This window comes from Phyllostomus discolor, chromosome X (assembly GCF_004126475.2).
Source record: "Phyllostomus discolor isolate MPI-MPIP mPhyDis1 chromosome X, mPhyDis1.pri.v3, whole genome shotgun sequence".
Classification (NCBI taxonomy): domain Eukaryota; kingdom Metazoa; phylum Chordata; class Mammalia; order Chiroptera; family Phyllostomidae; genus Phyllostomus; species Phyllostomus discolor.
In genome coordinates this window covers 25,602,919-25,625,023 of record NC_050198.1, presented here as the reverse complement: position 1 = coordinate 25,625,023, position 22,105 = coordinate 25,602,919, and the positions used below count along the sequence as shown (strand labels likewise).

General features: G+C 37.0%; 1 protein-coding gene across 1 annotated transcript in view; it reads left to right on the top strand.

The window, feature by feature from the left end:
* Positions 1-22,105, top strand: part of CASK (calcium/calmodulin dependent serine protein kinase) — a 441,363-nt gene that overhangs the window by 151,355 nt on the left and 267,903 nt on the right. The window contains 1 exon segment of the mRNA XM_028522590.2: positions 21,227-21,332. Within this exon segment, the coding sequence (XP_028378391.1) occupies positions 21,227-21,332 (106 nt within the window).

Below are 22,105 nucleotides of genomic sequence, written 5' to 3'. Positions count from 1 at the left end.
CCCCTTACTTCCAACAGTCCCCCACATTAGTTCATATCCATGGGTCATATTTCCTTATTTCTTTAACAGCCCCATCTCATAAGGTGCTGAACTTTCCCTTGAAGACTTTTGCCATGGCCTTGGGGGAGTATGAGCCCAGATTTTGAAAGCAGTTCATCTATGGTACTTTGTCTTTGGTCAACAGCAGTGGCCTTCTCTGTCTTCCTATCTCTCCTCACTGTCGTCACTCTATCTCAGGGTCCTGCATTCGACTTTTTTTTTCTTTCTTTCTTTTTTTGCCTATCTTCCAGTAGCACCTGAAGCTAATTCATGGTATTGTTTAGCTCCTCACAGCTCTTCTGGTATGGACCTGTTAACTTAGTTGATCCAAAACTCTGCATTTGACACTCTTTTTCCCTTCTCCTTCCCCTTTCCCCACCTGCCCTCTCAGTCTCCTAATCTTTTTTCACTCACTATATGTTCATTCACTTCAGAGTGTGTTTTTATGCTTCCTCATGCATTGGAGGTTACAGCAAGGTTAAATGGCTGAAAGCAGTGAAGGAACATGTTTCATGTAGTTTCATTTGATTTCATTACATAAATGTAGATTTAGTAATCTGGCACCTACCACAGTGATTAAAAGATTTCCTGCAGTGAAGGTTTCTGAGAAAATAAATACTATGCAAGAAGTAGCCTCACAAAAACCTTTTTTAGTTGAGAAAATTGATTCCATGCTCACAAAGTCAGCATTTTCTCTTAGCAGGCATCACAACTAAGACATTAATGAGACCCATGCCATATTTTAAAAAAGGAGAAGAAAATAAAAATGGGCAAAAATGAGAATTTTAAAAGGGAGCTATTTCCAGTGGTCTGTTTGAACATTGTAATTACCAAGAAATAAAACAAGGTAAAACAGTTTTAATTGTGGTGTTTAGTACTCCATTACCAGTGGATCAAACAATATGTAAGTTGGGATAGTCTAAAATGAGTGCTTATGTTAAAGTAGGAAAGCCATCAGTCTGTAGGACAAAGCCTCATACTTAATTCACAGTATCAAAGACCTTGTTGTAGAATGTCTTACCACAGATTAGATAATACTTTTTAATTTTTTCTTATTTTAATAAAAGGTTTTTTCTTTTAATATTATAGGGAGAAGAGATGCTAAGTTACCTAGTAAAGTTTAAACAATAAATGGAATGGCCCAAAATTGCTTCCTTTTGTTGGTGGTGATATACTTTTGCAGCCCCAGCACATCACATCACTCTTTGTTATGCTTGTAGGGAGCTTTATAATTTGTAATATAAAAAATAATAGTTCTTAAAAAAAAAGGAGAGCCATGACTGGTGTTGAATTTCTTACAAAGCTAGCTTATCAGTGATTCCTGGTGTTGCCTTAGTAATTATAGTTAGAAAGATGGACTTTCTAAAAACACTAGTTCACATCTGTCTCCCTCTCTTTTGTCTTCTGTGTCATAAGGTTTTTTTGTTCTATTGCTTTTTACATGTATGTGTCTCTGTGCACATAGATAAAATATTCAGCAAATGGTGAGTTGACACTTGTGTAAGAAAATGTTTGCACCTAGCTTCAACAGTTTGAAGGTCCAATATGTCATAGGGAATTGGTGTAAGAATGTGACCAGTTGAATATTTTTCCCAAATCACTTTAAAAGCATTGTTATAATTTTTTAAATCTATGAATCATTTATACCCTGTAAATTGGAGTATACCTTGGAGTCCAAGAAATGGACTAGGACACAATGAAAAAAGTATGCCATATACTTTATAAATGAAAATTCTAAAACCAGGTAACTATATATTTACTTCCCATCTTTAACATATTTGTGTATTTTTTCTAGTGGCTATTATAACAAGCAGCACTTTTTCCTTGCAGTAAAGTTTTTGTTTTGTTTAGTTTTTCAATTTGTAAGTGTTGAAAGCCGCACTTACCTTGACTTAGTTATGTCTTCCCTTTTTCAGTCATGATAAATGTATGATTTTTGGTAGACTAAATATAAAGCTTTATTCTTGTTTATATATTTGAGTTTTACTTTTATCTAAGTAATATAAGCACATAGGTTTTAAGAGTTAAATCATACCACTTCTAATAACAACAAAAGGCAGTTTCTATCCTAATTCATTCCAATCCCAACAGTCTATTGTCTGAGGCAACTGCTTCAAGCATTTTTTTTTTTGCTGTTTCTTGTGTAACTTACATTTGCTTATATTACTATTTATTGATTTTATGGCTTTACATATTATCAGTTATTGTGATACTGCTGGGGAAGATGTGGTGGCTCTCTTATGTTGCTACCTGTTCCTCTTCACTTTCCCTCCCCTATTTTTATAACATTATTTATATTTGAGTCATTAGTATAATGTGACTATATTTGTGTAATTATATTGTGTAATTTATTGTTATACCTGGAGTAAATAGTTGACTTATTTTTAGATTGCTTCATTTCCTACGTATTATGGCTAATTCAACTTCATTGGATAATTTACCGCATGTCTTTTTTATCTTGACAACAGAACCCTCATCTATCTGTTTCATTCTAAATTGATTGCTAACTTCTTCTTTTGGACTTTCATTATGAGAATTCTCTTTGCTTTTCATCTGTGCTGGACTCACTGTTTCCTGGATTTCCTAGACTTGGCTTCATGTTATACTTACCAGCTCTGTGGCTTGGTCAAGTCACATAACCTGTGTGTGCCTAAACTGCTTCATCTAAAAATAGGGCATAATAATCTTACTTACCTCTAGAGTTATTAAGAAGATTGAGTAACAATAAATAAAGCACTTAGAACAGCGCCTGCCCCTTTTTCTCTTTATCCAAAAACCTTAATGATATTCTTTTTACCCCAATACCCTGAAATTGCACAATGCTATTCTTTAGTGTGAGCCTTTTTAAAAAGTCATTATTCCAGGTTCCTGAAAAATCTTTTTAAATCTGGAAATTCATTGTTCTTTAGTTCAGAGAAAAATGTTTCTATTATTTCTTAGACAAGTTCATTCCCTCCGGTTTCTCTGTTCTTCCTTGCTAGAGTTGTTGCTAGTCAGAAAATATCAGGGTTCACAGGATTGATCTTTATCTCTAACATTTTCTTCCCTGTTTCCATCTCTGTCTTTTTGTTCTACTTTAAGATATTTCCTTAGCTTGATCTCCTAACCCTTCTATTTGAATATTCCATTTTGGCTCTTGTTTTTCATCTTCAAGAGTTTTATTCTCCACTGAATATTTCTCTTTTAAATTATTAGTATTATATAGTTTCCTGTTCTTGTTTCCTGGGGTTCATATCATTCTTACCTATCTCAAAATAGTATATTTTTGGAAATTTTCTTTGCCTTGTTTATGCAAGAAATGGTTTCCTCAGAATTATTTTTTCTATTATTTATTTTTTTTAGACACAGGGAAAGGGAGGAAGAAAGAGAGGGAGAGAAACATCAGTGTGTAGTTGCCTCTCATGTGCCCCCTATTGGGGACCTGGCCCACAGCCCAAGCATGTGCCCCAATTGGGAATGAACCAGTGACCCTTTGGTTTACAGGCTGGTGCTCAATCCACTGAGCCACACTTGCCAGGGCTATTTTTTCCCTATTTCTTTATTTTAGTCTCTTTTAAGAGGCTTTCCTCAAATATCTGGTGATCCTTGGTTGTTCTTTTATATTTCAGAGGGAAGTATTAAGTAGTTGCCTGGAAACTTTGTACATAGGTACCTTAATTGTATGTGACCTGACAAAGACTGGCCCATTTTTCAAGAGCCCCATGGGTGTTAGTATCTTTAGGTTTTTTGTTCTCAAACAGGTCAGCTTGACAGAAAACAGTCTTCCAATCTTATACCTTGGGCTAGGGGTAGTGTATTTGGATGGTGAGGGTGGTGATACACAGGTCTAGGCCTGATTACAATGGTTCCAGGCACCTACCTCCAGGAAGGACGCTGAGGGTCTTTTTTAGCATTTGTATTTAACATGTGAACTTGATGATCATTTTAGGTACAATGCCTTCATTTTGACCTGAGCTATGAATCTGGTGTCCAAAGTCTCCAAAGAGTGTGGAGAGGGATAATTTGCTTGGGCAAGGATATCTAGGGTCAGATTGTTTCTCTAAAGGTTTGGCCAATCCTCCTGTTGTCTACTCCACCATGCACCCCTGCTTTCAGAGTTACGTGGTGCTTCCTTTTCCTAAACCTTTCTTGGGAATATTTTGGTAAGGCATATCAGCTTCTTTCTTACTGGCTTGCCTTGTTGCAAGCCTGGTGTGAGTTAGTTAAGGTTCTGCAAAAAGCAGATGCCAAGAAAAGATTAGATGTGTGAGAAATTTATTGGGAAACTATCTGTGAGTGAAAATGAATGGGAAAGGAGCCTGAGGAGGCTGGGAGAGCCATCACAGGTTACACAAGTCTAACTCGTTTTGAGGAGAAAGGGTAGGGAGAATCTGAGACTAAGGTGCAGATCCAAGAAGGTCTTGTTGAGGACTGTTGGAAGTCCTTGAGCCAGTAGTCCCACATCTCATAGAAATGAGCCTGCCTTAGTATTCCTGCTGCTGTTAGTCATTGGCGGAGAGTATCCTGTAGGAAGTTTGGTGTTGGCAGGAACACAGTGAGGAATTATAGTACTGCACCTGGGGTTGTCAGTCAGTCCCTGCAGTTACAGATTCAGAGTTGCATCTCCTTAGTGGCTGCCACATTTGGATTTTAACTTTCTCTGATCTGCTAACTGTTTTCACTTACTTTCTACCATCCAAGCAAAATTTTCTTTACCTATCCACTGTGCTGCTGCCTCTTCCCTCGTTCTCTTTATATTTGTGAATCCATGCCTTTATGGAAATATTAGTTGAGCTTTAAGGGATAGCAGGGGAAAATGCATGCATTTAGATGACCATGTTTAAGTGGAAGTACTGGTTTACTTATTCATACAGTTAAATTATGATTCCCTAAATCATTATATGCATTATATATTTATTATAGCATATGAATCTCTAATTACCCTCTCCTACAGTATAGCCTTCTCTGGTCACATAGCGATTACCATTTGGAACTTCATGGGAGCAGCAAGAGTTAAGGATAAAGGCATAAGCAGGGGCCAGTTCACTGTGGCTCTGATTCTTCATTATGGAGAATAATTGTTGGGGAGGAGAGTGATGGTGTTGCTTATTTAAAGCACTGATTGATCTTTGTGCCCTTTCCTAAGTGAGTACAATCTAGTAGGTATGGAGTCTGAACCGGGGACCTTTTTTAAAAAAATAGGTACTGTAGTGATTCTGAAAAGCCCCAGATGGACCAATAAGCCATGTCTAAAGGGAATAGGGTTTGAGATTGGGGTAGGGGAAACTCTAGTCAGACATGGTTGAATTTTCATTTTAGAAAGAATTCTTTGTAGTAGGAGGATGAGATAATGCTTTTGCAGTAATATAAACAAGATAAATGATGGCCTCAACTAACTCCCAAGTGGCAATTGGGATGGACAAAGCGAAACAGATTGATGAAGTCTGAAAGAATAAACTCAGATAAACTGGTTAGTACAATATTTGAATGTCTTCTACATGGGAGGTATACCGATTTCCCCTCATTTATTTATTTGTGTAATTTTTTTACTGGTATATTTCCCAGCTCTTTTTTCTCTCTCCTCTTCTTATGGTATTCCCATTATGCATATGTTAATGTGTCAGTGGTGACCCACATTACTCCAAGGCTCTGTTCATGGTTTCTTTATTCTTTTTTCCACTGTGTCCTTCAGATTGCATAATCTCAGTACATTTTCAGGTTTGCTGATTCTGCCAGCCCAAATCTACTTTTGAGCCTTCTAGTAAATTTCTCATTTTGACTAGTGTACTTTAAACGGCAGAATATACATTTAGTTCTTTTTTATTTCTATCTCTTTACTGATATTCTCTATTTGATGAGATATTGTATCACACCTTCCTAATTTAATACTTTAAACAGGAATTTTCTTTGTTCTATTGAGATACTTATAATAATTGCTTTGAAGTGTTTTCTGCTAAATTCAACATCTGGACCCCTTCAAAAGCAGTTTCTATTTTCTGCTTTTTTTCCTAAACCTATATAAGGGTCATACTTCCTGGTTTTATCTCCTGTTTTGTTTTTGGTGTGTGTGTGTGTGTGTGTGCCTGTGTGTGTGTCTGTGTGTCTGTGTGTCTGTGTTGTTATAGCAGCTCTGGATATTGATACTCTTCCCACACTCCAGGGCTTGCTGTTCTTCTTTGTTTATTTATTTGTTTAGTAATTTTATGGATTAGTTCAGTGCAACCTCTGATGTCCCTCTTCAGAGGTAGCAGCCTTGGGTATGAGCACAACCTTCCCGACCATCACCATCAGGAATGACTGTGCCTTTAACTGACCTCTCTTTGTCTCTTCCCTTGATCTCCCATTAAGATGATCTAGGAGCTCCTACCCTTTGCAACAGCATGGATGGAACTGGAAAGCATTATGCTAAGTGAAATAAGCCAGGCGGTGAGGGACAAATACCATATGATCTCACCTTTAACTGGAACCTAATCAATAAAAGAAAAAAGCAAGCAAAATATAACCAGAGACATTGAAATTAAGAACAATCTGACAGTAACCAGAGGAGAGGTGGGAGGGGATAACGGGGGCGAGGGGAAGGGGGGAAGAGTTTTCAGGAACAACTATAAAGGACACATGGACAAAACCAAAGGGGGGTGGAAGCAGGAGAGGGAGGAGGGTTTGGCTGGGGTGGGAGGGGAGTAGTGGGGAGTAAACACAGACAACTGTAATTGAACAACAATAAAATAATTATAAGTAAATAAAAATAGATTAAAAGATTTTAAAAAGGTGATCTACCTCTATTGGTATCACAATGTGCTAATTGCTAGCTGATTTCTCTATTGTTTTTGATAATGCCCTGTGGTATAATTTGTACCATAGCCTGATACAAGTAAAGTTGAGTCCCATCAGGGGCAGGGTTTGCTAGTCTGTGATGTTTGCTGTGCCTTCCCCTGAGCAGAATCTCTTCATTATGAAACAAGAGCTGGGAAGAATGGGGAATTTACTCCCCACTGGCTATTTCACCCAGATCCTCCCTATGGAGCAGGACTTTGTATTTAGGAGGGGGCAGGAGGTATGAACTAGTGCCCCATCCTGGGTGCTACTACCACTCAATAAGGATTTTTCACACCCAAAGTCAGGGAAGATGATATCTGCCAGTGTTCACCAGGTGCTAAATATACTTGGGCTAATTTTACTGCCTAGGAAGTTGAAGGAGATGGGAGCTGCCACTCAGCTGCCAAGCCCACTTTCTGTAGCTCTCTTGCAGCAACAGAGCCATACAGGAAAGGGGGACCACACTCTTTACTAGCTACCTCACCAGAATAACCTGTGTTTAGCTGGAGTTGTGGCAATGGAATGGGTGCTGTCCATGTTCCCAGCTGCAAAATTGACCCTAGATAGCTCTTCCACTTCAAGGAGCTGATATGTCACTCAGCTGCTGGGCCTCTTAGAACAGTCCCTCTTCAAGATAGAGAGCTATGGGGACACAGATGCAGTCCCTATCTGTATGTATGTACAGCCTCCCATTGTTCTTACTGTAGATTTTATTAAATAAGTGCTTCTTAATTTATTGTAAGCCCTTTGATCAGTCTTCAGAGACTTGGAATGATTGTTAATTTTGACCAGCTAAATATATGTCTGGGCAGGGTGGGGAGGTTTCCCTGAGCTCACACAGTCATTTCAGAAGCCCTGCCTAGTCATTGTATTTTTATTAATTCTGTATCTTACAACAAACTAGTTTTTCAAAAATAAAATCAGGTGACTTGATTAACCTAAGATTTTTTTAAAAGTATGATTTTATTACTGAAATTTGCTCTGATCGAACTTGAATCACAACTTTATATTTCAGTTTTTAGAAATAACACAAAGAAATAGCTTAACCTGTAAAGTTCATCTTCAGAACCAAGTAGCTGAAGACCTAAGAAGCCATATAGCAGAGTGTTAAGAGCATAGGTACTTGGGCCAGACTACCTGGGTTAAAATCCTTCTTCTGCAGTTTATTAGTTTTGTGGGTGAGTTCCTTAGCTGCTTTCTGCCTCAGCTTCCTCATATGTAAAATGAGTATCATCCAACTGTGAGTGTTGTAATGAGGGTTGAATGAGTGTACACATTTAAAATAGAGCCTTACTCATAGTAAGTACTCAGAAAATGTTAACTTGTTGTTATTGCTAGACATGTCAAAGGCAAATAATCTTCTCATCTGTGTATTATATTACTGAAATCAATAATATTATTGTCTGTGATCAGATATCTTGGTGATATGATTTGTCTAACTAGCTATATGATCTTTAGTGTCCTCTAGTGGGAAGTAAATTAGACATGCTCTTTTCACAAACCTGCTTCTTTTGGCATTGTGGTGATTTAACCTTATAAAATTATTTGTGAATAATTAACCAAAGACAAGATCCACATATATAAAAGGATTTAAGAAATAGTTTAAATGGATAATGAAACTTTAAATCATAATTGTGTAATTTATTATATTAAGTAATAGAGTACATGTACTATGCAGTAACATAGAAATGTTGGGCATATATTGCTTTTGTTTAAAAGTAGTACATTCAGTAATGGGAGTACCTTGGAGTTTTTTATTTTAAGTCATGGCAATATACTACAGTATAATGTTAACACCCAAATATCTGCAAGTAGGTGGCATTTTTTTGTCATTCTCTGAAAAGTTTTCAGTCAGTGTAGATGTAGATTGCCTCAAATATTGAACATCTTTAGAGTCCTCCTCCAGTAGGGTGTGGGTTAACAGAAAGATTGCTAGATGGGAATCAGAGACCTGGATTTATTTTCTAGTTGTGCTGTGAACTAGCTGTATGGCTTTGCACTTGTCTCTTGCCTTCCTACAGCCTCATTTCCCTTATGAGTAAAATGTGACAATAGAGAGGAGTGTGTGATAATGGTTCTGTTAGTGCCCCTGCCATTTCTAGTACTCTCTGATTAGTGATATATGTACTTTGATGTGAGAAAGAAGATGTAATAGACATTGGTCTAATGAGTTCTGGGTGTTTGGTGATGCCTTCAACAGAGTTGGCAGAAATGTAAATCACCAGCAGTCTTACAGTTTGGTAATTGCTGAGATCTTGAGGCCTGTATGCGGTGTTTTTAAATCGCAGCAGGGTAGGCCTTCCTCACCTGGGAGAGAATGTTAAGTAGAACTTTGAGGCAAAGTGTGAGTGTGATTTTGATGAATGAGTTGGGATTTAGCAGCAGAAAAGAAAGGACACAGAACTAAATAGAGGGAGCAGCATAAAGGGGCATAGAGAGCATGGGGGTGGTGCAGAAACTGCAGGTAATTCAGGATGAGGGTCAGGGAGGATGATGGAAGAAGCTAGGAAAGAATGTAATACGTGTGACACCCAAATAAAAGGAAAATAAAATCTAAACTACTTGAGTAAGAAGCAGGAAAACTAGTTTCTGTTTTCATGTATGTTGCCAAATAGCCATGTGGACACCAGTTATTTGACTTAAAATGACAGTTTTGGAAGGTTTTCAAAGCCAAGCTGAGGGATTATGCATCGTGGTGTATGAAATGGAGACCACAAAGGTTTTTGGAGTAATATGGTAACATCTATTTTAGAGAAAGCACTATGATGACAATTTAATGAGTAGACTGAAAAGAAGGAAGTGGAAGCAAAGATTCCCATCAAAAGATCTTCGCTGTGATCAAACAAGTATTCATGAGGGCTGAATCTAGGGTAAGAGCAGTAAGAGGCAGATTGTTTTGACAGGTGTTGCAGAAATAGACTTTGACAGGTTTTGGCAACTGCATATGGGAAGTGGAGGAGAAGTAGTAGTTGGTCTGAGGATGATTCCAAGGGCTGTCTAGAATGATGCTGGTAGTCAGTAGGCCACATCCATGAAGCTATGTGGAGTCTGTTTTACCTTTTTTAACTAGTGTCCTTATTATTAGGCACTTTAGCTGCACCTGATTTTTACCTTTTTTTTTTCCAAATAATTCCGTGGTCAACTTCAGATTCTGTTCTTTTTGAACTATGTTGCATGATTTCTCCAAGAATTGTAGATGAAAAACTACAAGGTAAAAGTAGGTTTAGAACTATATAGCAGTGTGGCTTAATAATTGAATGTTCACATTGACAACTTCTTGTCATCAATCTTGGTTGGATTAACATTTGGTAAAGGTAGGAAAAATTTATTTCCACCAAAAATGGTCAGAGGGAAAGGAATCAAATCTTGTGCTCATGCTCTGTGTCATGTGCCATGGCAGGCACTTTCATCTACTTTATTAATCATCCAAAGCAAACTACAACCTGGTGTGGGTCCTATCCTCTTCCCCTAGATTTTATAGATGAGGGAATTGGTGTTCTAAGGTTATACAGCTACTAAGTAAAGGAGACGAGATTTAAAGGTGATCCTTTTGACTCAAGTCTGTTGCTCTAGCTGTTACACCCTAAGTGCATCCCCAAAGAAGAGTGTTAGCATTTGAAAAGATAAGTGCAAAATCTGTGGATATAGTGTGCCTGGGACCCAGGACAGGTTCACAGGACTCAGAACTTTTAACTGGTACAACTGGAAAGTACCTTGAATTGGTACCCTTTCTAGAAAAGTCACTTATATTAAAAAAAAATCATTATCTAGAATTAGTTAAATAAGTTATTGATTGTCTTTGTTTCCCATAATATTGAGACATGAATTAGACCTTTTGTTACTACTAAATGATAAAGGATTCTTAAGTGAAGAGGGGTTAAGGCCCTGTCTGACTTCCTTCTGCTTCTTTTCACTGACTCTAAACATCCTGCCCTGCTGGGGTTGCACTCAATTCTGTGTGAATCAGATGCTAGAAGCGTCTGCTTCTATCTCAAATGGAAACTTATGTTTTACCCACTCTAAGTATGATGAAATGGCAAAAGAGCTACTGAGAAAAAAATTAAGAAAGTAAGTTGATTAGAAATGTAAAGTCTTTAAAGAGTAAGGAAATAGATTTTCTGGCATTCACCCTACAACAAATAGGGAAAACCCTTAGCATAAATGTAAAATATATTTACTTTATGCGTATAAACATTATGCTCTAATAAGTAACCAGTTTATATTGTTTTGATATGGAAATGGAAAACAGGATATTTGGACACATAAAATGACCCCAGGGGAACTTTCTGTAATTTTACCAAAAAAAAAAAAAAAAGAAAAACACACTTGATGGTGGTTGCATTCATTTCATACAGGGGACAGAGATTAAATGATATGGGGATATACTTGAGTGTTTTTTTTTTTTGTCTAACTAATAGTTATCCTTAAAATATGCCTATTATTAGGATATATAAGGAGGCACTAATTTTTCTGGCTTTCTAGCCTCAACCATACTCTTGTGGCCTCAAGGAGATGGGTTGGATGATTATCTGTCATGAGCTTAATCCTTAGACATCATTATCTACATCAGTCTCTGAGGCCTTTGTGCTTCCCTTAAATTTTACTGTAAAATCTTTTGGGGCAGAGCATCTGTCACTTTTACAGATTTATAAAAATGCCAGAAACAGCCCCAAATAAGTTAAAAATTGCTGATCTAGATAATTGCCACATTTTCAGATACTTAAATATGCTGCCTCTTGGTTTTATAAAAAAAAGATTAGAGGACAATAGTTTATTCTAAGGGTAAAGCAGTATATTATTTACTTAAAATTGTATTGAAACAAGGAGAAATACAGCCTTTTCAGAATTCCCTATGTTTCTCTTTTTTCCTAGAGTTTCACTGTGTAAAAACAAATATCCTCCCTGCCACTCTCAACTACTATCAGTAATTCCACATTGGAATAAGAAAAAATTCCGTTACTGCTCCTTGAAGCTTCTTGATCAGTTTTTTTTTATTAGGATTAAAAGGCAAACTATTTAAATTCATATTGCTGTTAGCCATTTGCAGCTCCCCATATAAATTGGGATTTTGGCAGTATACCACCAAAATAAAATAATAAATAAAATAAAATAAATAAAATATAAAATAATAAAATAATAAAAATAGATAATTTGGTGGTTGAGGTATGTATGAATCTTCAGAGTTAAGCATAATCCCTGATTTCAAGTTGTTATTTATCAAAACAGCTTATTATTTTTACTGATTCTTTTCAAAATGTGTCACACATTGGTACTTACCTTTTACTATAAATTTGTTTTTTTACTATTTTTGTGAGATTTGTTGACAAAAAGATTCAACTGCTGGATGGTGAAATCCATAATACTTTTTTAAACTCTGATAATTATTTCACTACGTCATGGAGAATCTTAGCCTTAGTCTTTCATTTATTTGTATATTAAAACATTTGTATATTAAATCCCTGGCTGGCATAGCTCAGTGGATTGAGCACGGGCTGCGAACCAAAGGTTCAATTCCTAGCCAGGGCACATGCCAGGGTTGCAGGCCACGGCCCCCAGCAACCGCACATTCATACTTCTCTCTCTCTCTCTTTCTCCCTCCCTTCCCTCTCTCTAAAAATAAATAAATAAATCTTTAAAAATAACAGACTACAAATTGATTTCTGGGGAGACTTTTGGTCCTATTGGTAGTATTTCCTGGGCTGGCCCCATTCTGGAGGAAAGAGGTGTGGAAGGAAAGTGGGTAGGAAGGAGGCTTATCCTGCCAGGTATTCTTGTTGAACTCCTTGGCTATCAATAAATAAATAAAAATAAAATAAGTACAGTATCATAATTAGAAAAGTGTAAAATACTGGTATGTGAATAACATTTTTTACTTAGATGTATTAGGTGAATTCCTGTCTTATTGCAGTAACTCTTTTCTTTGTAAACTTTACTGCATAAAAATTTATACAGGTCAATGAATTTTAACATACACACATATATTCTCTATCATGCCACAAAGTTCCTTTATGCTTCTAACATGTATGTTTTTAAGACTTTAATATTGAAAAGTAATTGAGGTATAAACTAGTGTTTCTCTAATTTTCTTTTACAAAGTTAGGGATACCATTTTGAAATAGATGTCTGGTTTTAATAATAGTGAAGTACCCCATCTTTTTCCTTTTTTTTTGTAAAGCTTTTTTTTCTCAAATAAATTTTTATTGTATTTCTTCCCATTCTGATTTAGTCTCCTTATACTTCCCTCCCCCCACAATCACCACACTGTTGTCCATGTCCATGAGTTCTTTTTCCTTTTTTCTCAACCCCTCCACCCCCTACCCTGCCCCACACCCTTAGCTTTCATCCCACTCTCTAGCTGTGAGTCTGTATTGAGCTTATTAATCCAGTTTGTTCATTAGATTCCACATATGAGTGAAATCATATGGTATTTGTCTTTCTCTAACTGGCTTATTTCACTTAGCATAATGTTCTCCAGGTCTATCCATGCTGTCCCAAAGAGTAAAACTTTCTTCTTTTTTATGGCTGGGTAGTATTCCATTGTGTAAATGTCCCATAGTTGTTTTCTCCCTTCATCTACTGATGGGAGGCTGCTTCCATATCTTGGTGATTGTAAATAATGCTACAATGAACATAGGAGTGCTCATGTTCTTTCAAATTAATGTTTTGCATTCCTTTGGATATATTCCCAGAAGTGGGATTGGTGGGTCAAAAGAACAAAGTTGGAGGAATCACACTACCTAATATCAAACTATACTATAAGGCCATGATAATCAGAACAGCATGGTACTGGCATGAAAACAGACATATAGATCAATGGAACAGAATAGAAAACCCTCAAATAAATCCACACCTTTATAGTCAATTAATATTCAACAGAGAAAGCAAGCACATAAAATGGGTTAAAGATAGTTTATTCAATAAATGGTGTTAGGAAAATTGGACACATAGGTACAGAAAAATGAAACTAGACCACCTTTTCACACCGCACAAAAGAATACATTCAAAATGGATTAAAGACTTAAACATTAGACCCAAAATGAAAAGAAAATGTAGAAAACATAGGCAGCAATATTTTGGACATTGCTCGTAGCAGTATTTGATCAGATATATATCTCCCCAGGCAAGGAAAACAAAAGAAAAAATAAAATGGGACTACATCAAACTAAAAAGTTTTTGCACAGCAAAGGAGACCATCAATAAAATAACAAGACAACCCGTGGAATGAGAGAATATATTTGCCAATACATCTGATAACGGGCTAATATCCAACATTTATAAAGAACTTTGTAAAAGTTCTTTACAAAACTCAACACCAAACAAAAACAAACAACCCAATTAAAAAATGGGCAAAGGAGCCAAACACTTCTCTAAAGAGGACATATGGATGGCCAATAGACATAAGAAAAGATATTCAATGCCACTAATCATCAGAGAAATGTAAATTAAAACCAAAATGAGATATCACCTCACACCTGTCAGAATGGCTGTCATCAATAAATCAACAAACAAGTTTTGGCATGGATGGGGAGCGGAAAGGGGGAACCCTTTTGCCCTTTTGGGGGGAATGCAGATTGGTGCTGCCACTGTGGAAAGAAGTATGGAGATACCTCAAAAAAATTGTAAAGCTTTATTGGTTTACATTTCCCAAAATGAAAAACAACAGAGAATTCGTACCTTCTAGATGTTTATAACAGTGTATTTCTATTTTTATCATGTTCAAAGTACCTTAATGATCATTCATATATTTGAGAAAAACTCTAATGCTGGAACTTGGTGCAAATTTCAGTCACCTCTGCCTTTGCCTTTTATCTATATAATTAACATCTTTCTATGTTACTAGTTGAATCTAAAACAGATTTTCACTGGATTCATGGCTGAGGTACAGCTTGAATAAAAGACTGAGTTGTATCTTCTAAAAGACAAATAATTTAATTTCTTTTTAACTTAATGTTGGCCTTTATCCACAAGTGCCTTTTAAGCAAATGTTCTTCTTTGAAGATATTTTAATACCTCAAAAGATAAATAGTAGTAAAGATTATTGTATTGGTCTCCTGTAATTTATAGTACTTCAATATCGATTAAGAATGTCCTGGAGTTTTTAAAATGGTACTTCAGATAATTATTTACCAAATCCATCTTAATGAAGAGTGAGAGGGAAGACAAGTAGTTCTCACAGTAATTGGCTTTATTATATTTTCCAGGTATTACTTGTTTATGAATATAATGTGGCATTTAGTTTGAATTTGGTATCCAATTGGATGGGCTGCTTTAATACATTCATTACACTTAATCACAACTGAAAATTTGGGGGACAATATATTTCCAAAACCCCAGGCCCTGGCTGGTATAGCTCAGTGGATTGAGTGCAGGCTGTGAACCAAAGGGTCACTGGGGGTCACTGGTTCAATTCCCAGTCAGGGCACATGCCTGGGTTGTGGGTCAGGTCCCCAGAAGGGGACGTGCAAGAGGCAATGACACAATGATATTTCTCTCTTTCTCCTTCCCTTCACCTCTCTCTAAAAATAAACAAAATCTTTTTTAAAAACCATTAATCTGTAAATGCTTAATATAGTTAAGATTGATTTCAAACTAATACTTTTGCCTATTTAACAAAAATTTTGCATCAAACATTCTCAATTAGTAATATGTTGCTTCCTTCCTTTTTTTTTTTTTTTGATGATAAGAATTATTTATATCTGGGAGCAGGGTCCCGGCAAAAAAAAAGCGGTGGCTAGTGGACCCTGGGCGTGCAAGGCAACAGCTGGTGGACCCGGAACATGCAGGGTGGCAGTGGGTGGACCCAGCAAGGCAGCAGATTGTGGAATGGCAAGATGCACAAGGCAGCTGGCAGACTGGGTGGTCCCACATTCACATGAAGATAAACCAGGTGAAACTGGGGAGCAAGACACCACACAACCCAGGGTCCCAGTGCGGGAAAAGAAAGCCTCAAAACACCAATTGAAAACACCTGTGGGGGTTGACGTGCTGGGAGAGTCTCCCAGCCTCACAGGAGAGTTCATTGGAGAGACCCACAGGGTCCTAGAATGTCTACAAGTCCGCCCACACGGAAATCAGCACCAGAAGGGCCCAGTTTGCTTGGGGGAAGTGGCAGAAGGGACCAAAATTCGGTAGATAGCGGAGCAAGCACCATTGTTCCCTCTCTGGCCCCTGCCCCACTTACAGCATCACAAACCAGTGACATGTGTTACCCTGCCCTGGTGAACACCTAAGGCTCCACCCCTCACTATGTAACAGGCACATCAAGACCAAAAAAAAAATGGCCCAAACGAAAGAATAGATCACAGCTCCAGAACAAATACAACTAAGCAATGAAGAGATAGCCAACTTATCAGATGCACAGTTCAAAGCACTGGTGATCGGGATGCTTACAGAATTGGTTGAATTTGGTCACAAATTAGATGAAAAAAATGAAGGCTACACTATGTGAAATAAAGGAAAATGTACAGGGAACCAATAGTGATGGGAAGGAAACTGGGACTCAAATCAGTGGAGTGAACCAGAAGGAAGAAAGAAACATCCAGCCAGAAAAGAATGAAGAAACAAGAATTCAAAAAAATGAGGAGAGGCTTAGGAACCTCCAAGACATCTTTAAACATTCCAACATCCGAATTATAGGGGTACCAGAAGGGGAAGAGGAAGAGTAACAAGTGCAAAAGTTATTTGAACAAATAATAAAGGAGAACTTCCCCATTCTGGCAAGGGAAATAGACTTCCAGGAAGTCCAGGAAGCTCAGAGAATCCCAAACAAGTTTGACCCAAGGAGGAACACACCAAGGCACATCATAATTACATTAACTAAGATTAAAATTAAGGAGGGAATCCTAGAAGCAGCAAGAGATAGGGAGATAGTTACCTACAAAGGAGTTCCCATCAGACTGTCAGCTGATTTCTCAAAAGAGACCTTACAGGCAAGAAGGGGCTGGAAAGAAGTATTCCAAGTCATGAAAAGCAAAGACCTACATCCAAGATTGCTCTATCCAGCAAAGCTTTCATTTAGAACAGAAGGGCAGATTAGATGATTCTCAGATAAGGTCAAGTTAAAGGAGTTCATCATTACCATGCCCTTATTATATGAAATGTTAAAGGAACTTACCTAAGAAAAAGAAGATCAAAAACTATGAACAGTAAAATGACAACAAACTTACAACTGTCAACAACCGAACCTAAAAACAAAAACAAAACCAAAAATGAACTAAGCAAACAACTAGAACAGGAACAGACTTACAGAAATAGAGATCATATGGAGGGTTATCAGTGGGGAGCCGGAGGGGGGATATTGGGGGGAAAGGCACAGGGAATAAGAAGCATAAATAGTAGGTAAAAAATAGACAGGGAGAAATTAACAAGAGTATGGGAAATGGAGGAGCCAAAGAATTTATATGTATGACCCATGGACATGAACTATGGTGGGGGAATGATGGTCTGAGGGATGGGTACAGGGCAGAGGGGAATAAAAGGGAGAAAAAAATGGGATAACTGTAACAGCATAATCAATAAACTATATTTTAAAAATAAAAATAAAACTCTTACTGAATGGAAAGCTCACTTAAATTTTGGACTTTTATACACATATACTGAGGTGGAGATTGCTAATCCAGTGCCAAGAATGTCAGAGGTCAGAAGTAATTCCTTGTCATATTAGTAAATACTCAAATTATTTTTGACCCATTCAAAAATGGGTCAGCACTTCCAAATTAACTTGTTGCAGAATTGTGGCACTCTGAAAGTAACATCCAAATTTTAAAAGATAGTGTGCAGAATTCTATCACAAGAACAACTAGTTAATGAAATGAATAAGTAAGTACTTTCCAGGAAAATTCTTTTTAAAAAGTTTTAGGCCCCAGTGTTTTAAGAAACTACTAGTAGTGGTAATAGGAAAAGGAGTAAGTGTGGTAGTCCTTTTGCCATCCTTGCCATGGTAGGAAGTTGATTTAATTGGTGTGTTTGTCCAGTTTTGGTCAGAAAATTAACTACTACTTTCTATACTACTAGTGCTCCTTTTAAAGGGAAATAAATTGGTAAAATATAGACATATAATTAAATATTGTATAGGGTTATTACACATAGAAATAGATTATTTTTAAATCTTTTAAAATTTCCCTTAGAAATTAGAAAATAGAAAAGTACAAGGAAAAGTGGAGTGTTACCAGTTAAATGTAGAGAAAGCAGCACTTCAAACAGCCATGATAACTCTAGGTCAGGTCACTCACAGGAACATTCTGTGCTAGTATCTCTAAGCAGTCAGATAATCTCTATTTCAAATCAGCACCTACTTTCTGATTTCTTTCTACTCTGCCTTGTAAGCTGATTTGTAGGCAAGAACAGGCATACTTTAGAGATACTGTGGGTTTAGTTTCAGCCTACCACAATAAATGAACCATTGCAATAAAGTGAGTCACAATCTAAAACAAACATTATGAGTTTAATATCCCTGCAATGTATAGTTAGAATGCATATATGATACATATTTGTATTTTTTAACCTATGATTTTTCTATTTTGGATTTTAATATACCCATTAGGTATTTCCATACTTAAATTATGGAAAATGGTGCCACAGTTATCCTAGATGTAAACCAACTTTTGCATTCTTGCACTTAAAATTTCAAATATATTTTATGTTGTTAATTCTGTGCTGTTTAATTAGTGTTCTGATTTTAGTTGCTGAAATGTCAGATTTGATGACATTTAAATGTTTTTAGTCTTTGAAGGCAGGGTCCCCAGCAATTTTTTCTTCATTTTGAAGGTAGGTAGGTGATAGTGACTAGACCAGGAGCATGTTCAACCACATACCAAGCAGTAATGTGCAAGTTCTAATGGAGGATTCTTTAGTATATTCATGTCTGCTTTCAGCCTTTTCGTATAATAAATGTGGCATATGACAAATGGTGAGTGTGGAGGCTGAAACACAGTGTAATTACATGAATGGGGCAAAATAAAAAGACAAACTGATAACAGGAGAAAAGACCAGTTTTCAGTGGCAAACACTAAATCTGTTACTTCTTGACTCCAGTGTCAGAGCATTGAGTTAAAATCAGCTTTTCTATCGAGATGGAAAGAGAGAAAGTGTGGTGAAAATAGAAGGTATTAAAAGGGTGGCTTCTAATAAAATAAGAAACTAGAGACAAACATAAAAATAAATAAGAAATCTCCTAAGCTTTTCATTGCATCAGGAGATAGCACATTTTTGAAGGGAGAGAAAAGCTGCAGGCATCTGGTTTATAGTTGTTTGGCTTCAGCCTGGCCCTCCAGGACACTTGTCAGAAGCCTTCCTTGTAGTTATGACTTCCCAGCACAAAAGCCACACCTGATTGACACCTCTCCTCCTCTGCAGGACCTTTCCAACCACTTTAGGAGATGGAGACCCTCTTTCAAGTACCTCCGATCTCTTCCTTTACAGTGAACACTGAGCCATCTTACCCCTCAGCCCCATAGTGCTGTACTCCACACAAGTCCTTTCACATCCATTTTCTCATTTGAATCTTATCACTGCCCTCTGAAGTTGATGTAGTAGACTCTGCAGGTCCTACATCACCTACTGCCTCCCCCATTTCATTTGCAGTAAGAAAGGCATTTGTAGAGGTTAGCCATTGGTTGTCATGTAGCAGTGACAGAGGCAGGGCCAGTACCAACTTTCCCAACTCTGTATCCTGTGGGCTTTTCATCACTGCCACTTACAAATGCAGAGTATTCCCTTTAAAACAACTGCAAAAACAGACAATCAAAACTTTTTTGACTCTATTCCTTTCCTACTGCTAGATTTTTCTGATCTGATCATGTCTAAACCCAGCATCATGGAGTTGGAGAGGCCAGGGCTCAAACCTACCCCTTGTGATGCGATGTAATCTTGAACACATTTCTAAGCCCATTTCCTAATCTGTAAAAATACCTGCTTCACAGGTCTGTTGGAACAGTATTATGACAATGACTATATTAAGTACTTAACCCAGTGAGAGACACAATAAATTTTAATTTATTATTACATAATTATCTCCTACATACTGACCTCAAACCTGACATCTCCACAGAACTTCATCTTGGCCAGAATGCTAATGGTCTTTCTCGGCTGAATCTTACAGCCTTTTCTCTGCCTTCTCCAACTATGCATGCCTCAATTCCTTCTATTCCCTTTCTTAATATTGTCTTATTGATTCTTCCTTTGCTGGTGGCTTCTCTTTTGGCTAATTTACTGATTTGCTTTCTTCATTCTGTCTACCCTTATGTAAATCATTCCCTCAGCAGCCATTGCTCTGTTGGCAAGACTAAGTTGAATTAATATTAAATCAGAGAGGAGATAATGTTCTCTTTTGCTTTGGGCAATATATCCTTAGCCTTTGTTCTCTTTACCTGTCTCCCTCTATTTCCAAATGTAAAAGTGTCATATTGGATTTTATTCATCCAACAGGTAAAACCCCAACACTTTTTTAAAAGATTTTATTTATTTTTAGACAGAGGGGAAGGGGGGAAGAAAGAGAGGGAGAGAAACATCAATGTGTGGTTGCCTCTCATGTGCCCAGAATGGGGATCTGGCCTGCAACCCAGTCATGTGCCCTGACTGAGAGTCAAACCAGTGACCTTTTGGTTCGCAGGCCAGCACTCAATCCACTGAGCCACACCAGCCAGGGCAAAACTCCAGCACTATTAACACAGGAGGGTTTTAATTATCTTGTTCCATGTAGACATGGCAAACTGTCTTCATATGATGATGATAGTGGCAATATTAACGGTTTTATTTTCCAACTAGTATTATAGAACTTACACACTGGTCTTACCTACATTATCTAAATTTGTTCTTCAAGATAACACTTTAGATAGTGTCCTGAATTATCTAAACATATTTTATAAATGATGTAAAAAAAAAAAACTTCAGACCTTGATCCTGGAAGTAGTATCTTTTTTATTTAAACCATACTCTTTTTTTGCCGCCTATTCCATGTAATTTCCCTGATGTGTGTCTATAAATGCTAGATTTTAGACTAAGACAATATATTATTATCCAATTTAGGGAAAACTAAGAAAAGGGGGTAAACTTCAAAACAGCAAGCTGAGTTACTTATTAGCAAATTAAGAAAAAAATATATATTTCAAAACTTGATTGTAAAAGTTTGAGGAAAGTATTTGTGCTATTTACATTTGTTATTAATAAGAGCTGACTCTATAATGTATATAGATTTAAGGTGGCAAAAGACATGGAAAAGTTGTAGTGTCAAAGATTTTATAAGTTAAAAGGTAGACTTAGCTTAAATGGGGGATTTCATCTCTTTAGTTAGAGAAACCTTCATGTTACCATAGATCATATGCATTCATTCATCATTCACTCTGATTGTCTTTTGTTCCTGCCTAACAAAGTGTGTTGTGTGTTTGTTTTGCAGATCTAAAGCGGGAAGCCAGTATCTGTCATATGCTGAAACATCCCCATATTGTAGAGTTATTGGAAACATATAGCTCAGATGGAATGCTTTACATGGTTTTCGAATTGTGAGTGTACATTTTATTTTCTTAAGGGTTAAAGTTTTAAGCAACATTGGTTTTGAATAACAGTAATACTTTCTTTTAAAATTTAACAATACTTGTGAACTCATCTATTACAAGAACCTAAAATAATAAGAATGAAAGGATTATCTCATCTTTAAAGTTTACAGTGGCTGAGGAAGTAAAAGTTAGTCATATTTAGTTACCCTCACTTTTTTAGCATACTTCAGAGAAGAGGCTTTAAAAAGAAAGAGCTCAGAGAGATAGGAGGCCCCAAAATAGAAAATTCTGATCATAGGAGTCTATATGAAGAGTAGTGGGATGGTGGTAGAGGCCTCCATTTAGCAAGCCTCTCTAGCAACTAAAAACAAGTAATAATAGACTTAAATTCCTGTTGATACAATCACCACATTGGCTTATAAAGGAAATTCTATAGATAACAGTATCTTGATTTCAATAAGCCACTTGACATATTTCTCACAGAATTATTGTCAGTACAATGGAGAAATGTGAGCTAAGGATAGGGCAACTGGGTAATTTTACAGCTGGTTAGATGATTGTGTCCAAAGATTGTATCCTTTATGGGATACCATCCTATTCTGTTCAAATTTTAATCAGTGGCTTTGATTAGGGTCTCTCACAAGGTAATCAAGTATTTGGCCAGGGATGAAGTCATTTTAAGGCTTCAGTGGGGATATATCTGCTTCTAAGCTCATTCATGTTATTGTTGGCAGCAGGCTATTGGGCTAAGGGCCTTAGTTCCTCATGAGCTATTGGCC